The sequence below is a fragment of the Entelurus aequoreus genome, linkage group LG24 (genome assembly GCF_033978785.1).
Source record: "Entelurus aequoreus isolate RoL-2023_Sb linkage group LG24, RoL_Eaeq_v1.1, whole genome shotgun sequence".
NCBI classification, from domain to species: domain Eukaryota; kingdom Metazoa; phylum Chordata; class Actinopteri; order Syngnathiformes; family Syngnathidae; genus Entelurus; species Entelurus aequoreus.
In genome coordinates, this window is record NC_084754.1 from 15,662,035 (window position 1) to 15,668,444 (window position 6,410).

The following is a 6,410-nucleotide window of genomic DNA, read 5'->3' on the forward strand; positions in this document are numbered from 1 at the left end:
CCTTTGGTGATTCTAAGCCAATAATTTCCAGGAGTTATCTTACCCCCTTTACAATGTTGTAAAAATTTGTAGAATAAATATTACATTACAACATTTCTGTCAAAAAAGATTTGCGTCAGCTTGCAACACATAGTAATTTTGATAGTAGGCTAACATAGCTAATATAGACACCACGTCATGTGTTGCCTTCATTATAAGACTTATATAAGGCGTTACATTTTTTGCGGATCCAGACATCTTTTTGTGGTATTTTTTATCCCAATTTTGCTCTTTCAACATTTTGGGTTGCCGACCCCTGATTTAGACTGAAGTTAAAAGTTCCAAATATGTAATGTTTCCCTAAAAATGTCTACCTTTTGGGGGTCAAATGGGGCGAACATGACAGAACAAAAACAAGAATTAGATGTTCTAGTTCTTTGGTGGTGACAGTAGAGGAAATTGGAAAAAATGAAAGTAAAAAAAGACAAAGCCAGTGAGTAAAAACACAACAGACAGAAAAATAGCGGAATAATAAGCATATTGTTCTCTTCAAAAGTGTCCTGTTTTACACAGCAGCACAGGGGGTAAGCGGTTCCAGGCAGCACACAATGGGCCAACAGGATCAATATTGACATTCTCCTTAGTGATAGCGGTGTTGGCTTGCTCAGGGTCAGCGACTGGACCTTTTGTATGAGCCAGCATTTTGTGGTCACGGCTGGGGGACACTTACAGTAACCTTGGCCTCAAGGCATAATGGAGGGTCTGAGCGAGACCTGGATAGGTCCCTCCCCTTTATGGGCCTTTTTACCGTAAGAGTGCTCAGCCCTCCAGTGGCCCGATTCAATCACAGATCATTACTTTGTCAAAACAGCTACCAGACCGTGTTGGCACATGCGCTCGCCAGCTCGTGCGGCGAGCAGCAGCGTGGAGTGCCAGTTGTTCAGTGCAGCAGCAGAACAAGACAGAGCAAGCACACCAATTTTGTACGAGTGACTGTTTATTACTTCTAATTGCAACAAGTAGTAACAATTAGACAGATTTTCCCAACGTTATGGTGAGAAGGGCTATAACTAAATCATAAAACACTCCATGATGTTGCATTGCTCAACCAATGTTTACCCAAACTGGCCAATTAATCCGAGGCGAAATCATAAAAAGGAAATGATGCAGGTTATTTTGGTGGTCTTTTCCAAATGGCTGAAAGTCAAATTTGTAAGGGATACCAAGCAACTTTGTTTAGTATGAGAGAAAGATCAGTGAGGGAACACATGGAAAAGAAAGAAATATGAACAATAGCAGGCATGGGAGTTAACGTTCAGACAAGCCTCTAATGTTGAATGCTCGTAAGGTCATAAATTTGGAATTCAACCAAAATATGCATCTGGAGTTGCACAAAATGCAAGCTTGGTTCAGCGAACATCAAAGGGTCAATGATAGATCATTTCTATTATTACATAAAGGTGATGATGGGTAGAAAAAAAATGTGGTCCAAGAGAAGGAAGTGAGAAAAACACATTAGAGGTAAGACAAGGTCATCTGAGCAGATGGGGTTCTGTAGGGTAGGTTGATTTCATGAAACATCAGTGCAGAGTCGTTCTTTTTCTTCTGGGATTCTCTCACTCACACATGTGCACACATCTTCATTCTCTGTCCAAACTTTGAATGCCGAAATAGACACTCCATCCATGTTGTACCTGATGTAACAGTCACATACATGTACGTACAGGCAAGAACGTCTCCTAGTCGGTGGGCCGCCTCAGAGTCCGAACCACTCTGTGATCCCTCCTCTCCTGGGGTCAGGTTTCTGCTTCTGTTTCTCATCTTCCATAAACTTCTCCTGAATTGCCTCCATGGAGCCCTCCGCTGGCGTGTTGTCCTTTTCCGGGAAGATATCAGGGAAGGCGAATGTCTGGCCTTGAGCCTGAAATGCAAAGTTAAAAACAGAAACTGTTAAAGAAAACTGAAGATTCTCTAATAAGGAAGCAGCGAACCATGCACTTTGCGCCCTATTCTCCTGGTTGCACATAGGTTAGGGCTGGGCGATATGGACGAAAAAGTATATCTCAATATATTTTTACTTAAACTCGATATTTGATATACACTACCGTTCAAAAGTTTGGGGTCACCCAAACAATTTTGTGGAATAGCCTTCATTTCTAAGAACAAGAATAGACTGTCGAGTTTCAGATGAAAGTTCTCTTTTTCTGGCCATTTTGAGCGTTTAATTGACCCCACAAATGTGATGCTCCAGAAACTCAATCTGCTCAAAGGAAGGTCAGTTTTGTAGCTTCTGTAACGAGCTAAACTGTTTTCAGATGTGTGAACATGATTGCACAAGGGTTTTCTAATCATCAATTAGCCTTCTGAGCCAATGAGCAAACACATTGTACCATTAGAACACTGGAGTGATAGTTGCTGGAAATGGGCCTCTATACACCTATGTAGATATTGCACCAAAAACCAGTCATTTGCAGCTAGAATAGTCATTTACCACATTAGCAATGTATAGAGTGTATTTCTTTAAAGTTAAGACTAGTTTAAAGTTATCTTCATTGAAAAGTACAGTGCTTTTCCTTCAAAAATAAGGACATTTCAATGTGACCCCAAACTTTTGAACGGTAGTGTATCTCTCGATATATTTTACGGTAAAAATATACATATAAAGATATTCATTTTTGAGTGAGATTCACTGAAATTAAAGGGAATGACAACTGTACTGTAAACAGTCAGTGGCACTTTTATTAACCCAGTTAGTCAAGATGGGTATTAACAGCACAGAAAACAAACTGTTTAAGTAGCACAGAATTACATAACATAAATAAAATAGAAAAATATTCTTTCTACGTAAAATAAATAACATAGCTGTTCAAATAATACATTTTTGGCAGCATTTCTCGTCCGAAATATGCTCGGCTTGGCATCTTGAGAACAGTTTGGATTTGGGCTTACATAGTAAACAACTCAAATGAAGTTTTATATATCTTACAAACTCGATATATCGCCCAGCCCTAACGTAGGTGCAATTTTACCCACTTGTAGTTACGCACATTTCTCCTATTCATATTCTCCCATCCAACCTGTGCACACGCCCACCCCACACAAGTTTGGCAAAAGTGCTTAAGTCTGGAATGAAGGCGGGTTCATTAGTAATTAGTAACTTTGCTGCAACACTTTTCTTTTTCTGGCTGTGTGAAAAATGTGGACAGTGGAGTTATACTAACACTGGTGAATGTCATTGTAATCCATGAAAAAAATAACATGTTAAATTGTATATAGCCGTATCAACCCACGCTTGTTTCACAAATATGTGTCGTCATGGTGATGTGTGTGTGTGTGTGCATGCTACAACAGCTTATTCTTCCTGGCAGGATGTGAATAATAATCTGTGGATGAAACTTTGTGTACTTGTTATCATAACTACCCTGATGTTATTTGTGATTTTAAGAGTTATGTTTAGTAAAAATGTTTGTAAAGCCGTGACGCATCATCAGGGCCAAACAGCTGTGTGAGGGAGCATGATATTAACTGTCAACAAATCAATTGAAACACTTGATAGACTCCGGGTTGGGGAGGAGATCTTGCCCCAAGTGGAGGATTTCAAGTACCTCGGAGTCTTGTTCCCGAGTGGGGGAAGAGTGGATCGTGAGATCGACAGGTGCGGCGTCTTCAGTAATGAGGACGCTGTATCGATCTGTTGTGGTGAAGAAGGAGCTGAGCCGGAAGGCAAAGCTCTCAATTTACCGGTCGATCTACGTTCCCATCCTCACCTATGGTCATGAGCTTTGGATCATGACCGAAAGGACAGGATCACGGGTACAAGCGGCCGAAATGAGTTTCCTCCGCCGGGTGGCGGGGCTCTCCCTTAGAGATAGGGTGAGAAGCTCTGTCATCCGGGAGGAGCTCAAAGTAAAGCCGCTGTTCCTCCACATCGAGAGGAGCCAGATGAAGTAGTTCGGGCATCTGGTCAGGATGCCACCCGAACGCCTCCCAAGGGAGGTGTTTCGGGCACGTACGACCGGTAGGAGGCCACGGGGAAGACCCAGGACACGTTGGGAAGACTATCTCTCCCGGCTGGCCTGGGAACGCCTCGGGATCCCCCGGGAGGAGCTGGACGAAGTGGCTGGGGAGAGGGAAGTCTGGGCTTCCCTGCTTAGGCTGCTTCCCCCGCTACCCGACCTTGGATAAGCGGAAGAAGATGGATGGATGGACACTTGATAGACGCTACATTATATATATATTTTTTCTATTAAATAGCTCATAGCTTAATGATCTTGGTCCAGATGAAATTGTTGCATTAAACATCTAATACAGGGGTGCTCATTACGTCGATCGCGAGCTACCGGTCGATCACGGTGGGTGTGTCAGTCGATCGCCAGCCAGGCATTAAAAAAATAGTCCTAAAAATGAGCGATCATAAATCTTCACTATGACGTCACTTTCGTCACTTGATTGACATCCACGGCACCTGAGAGTCTTCTGAGATGACGCTGGCTGCTGTAGGCTCATTATTAAGAAAAAATTACAGACAGGATGAAGGCGAGAAACACTTTTTATTTCAACAGACTCTGGCGCCGTACCTGTCGTCAAAACTCCAAAGACCGACTGCACAGTTCCTGCCTTCACAATAAAAGCTCTGCTTCATCCTGCCTGCGCTAAGAGTCTCAGAAAGCTGGCGTGCACAAGTTAGCAAGCTACGGAGTTTGCCGCAAATGTATTTCTTGTAAAGTGTGCACTGTATACAAAGGAGTACGGAAGCTGGACAAATAAGATACCAAAAACCAACCACTTTCATGTGGTATTGGACAGAAAGGAGGACTTTTTTTCTCCTCCATTTGAAAATGCGGACGTTATCAGCACTACTGTCTGATTCCTATCAAAGGAAGTCATCAGAATCAGGTAATACACCAACTTATATTCTTGTCTTCATGAAAGAAAGGAATCTATGTGTTAAACATGCTTGCATTATCTTTAAACACCTTTAACTTGTTAACAATATTAATTATGTGTTAAACATACTTGTATTATCTTGCCCTGAGATCGGTAGGTTGGAGTTCAAATCCCAGCCGAGTCATACCAAAGACTATAAAAATGGGACCCATAACCTCCCTGCTTGGCACTCAGCAACAAAGGGTTGGAGTTGGGGGTTAAATCACCAAAATGATTCCCGGGCGCGGCGCCGCTGCTGCCCACTGCTCCCCAAGGGGATGGGACAAATGCAGAGGACAAATTTCGCCACATCTAGTGTGTGTGTGACAATCATTGGTACTTTAATCTTAATCTTTAATCTTTAAACACCTTTAACTTGTTAACAATATTAACTATATGTGTTAAACATGCTTGCATTATCTTTAAACACCTTTAACTTGTTAACAATATTAACTATATGTGTTAAACATTCTTGTATTATCATTAAACACCTTTAATTTATTAAAAATATTAACTATATGTGTTAAACATGCTTGCATTATCATTAAACACCTTTAACTTGTTAACAAAAACATATATTTCATAAATAAGTAAATATAAATTAGATATATGAATGAGGTAGATCCCCGCGACTAGATCAATTGAAAAGTAGCTCGCCTGCAGAAAAAGTGTGAGCACCCCTGATCTAATAGTACCAGAATGTTCAAACAAGGCAGATATAGGCGTGGCCGCCTCTGCTGCGGTCGAACTCACAAGACAACTACATGCATTTTGATTTTTGATAGTTAATAGATATAGTTAATAGACATCATCGTCCTTTTATCTTCATCTCAATGGATATTTCCGGACGTCTCAATTGAAGTGATCAGAATAGATTAAATAGTTTCTTTACCTATTTAATTATGTGTGGTGTACAATACATTCACACTTCCAAGTGCAATATAATATTTGACTCTCCAGGAGTGCCCGGCTTATTCCAGCCCCAAAGGTGCATAACAATAAAAGTATTTTGGTCAATGGGAGAATATGCGAAAGGCCTGATTTGACAGGGAACCTCCCCATTTAATCCTTGTTTCATCCGCAGTGCTCATCTTGGATGAAGGTGCAGAGTGACAGTCTTAAATTGAGGGGGAGAATACTGCACGGCCGGAATCCACGCAATTGCACAGCTTTTTTCACTTAAGCACATTGGAGAATAGGGCCCTTTTAGAATACTTCTTTGTGGTCATACAACGTAAGATTTCGGAATGGGCAATATAGCCTGAAATCCATGTTCTAATATAAAGTATCTTGCAGCCTCTTGCAATAACGATATACTCCAGGGCTGCACAATTAATCAACTTTTAATCACAATTTTAGTCAAATGAGCCTGATCATTGCAGGCTCCGGTGGACATCAAATCGAGTCCTTTCATATTCCATGGGGAGAAACGAGCAACAGCGGCTCATTTTAAAGACCCGTGAAAGGGCACCCGTCTAGGCCAGAAGCCATAGTGTATGGACACA

General features: G+C 41.5%; 1 protein-coding gene across 1 annotated transcript in view; it reads right to left on the reverse strand.

Moving 5' to 3' along the window:
• Positions 1-942: 942 nt before the first annotated feature.
• mrpl23 (mitochondrial ribosomal protein L23) overlaps positions 943-6,410 on the reverse strand; it is a 106,999-nt gene continuing 101,531 nt past the window's right edge. The window contains exon 5 of the mRNA XM_062035514.1: positions 943-1,900. Coding sequence (XP_061891498.1) covers positions 1,736-1,900 — 165 coding nt within the window. The 3' untranslated portion in view covers positions 943-1,735. The remainder of the gene's footprint in view (positions 1,901-6,410) is intronic.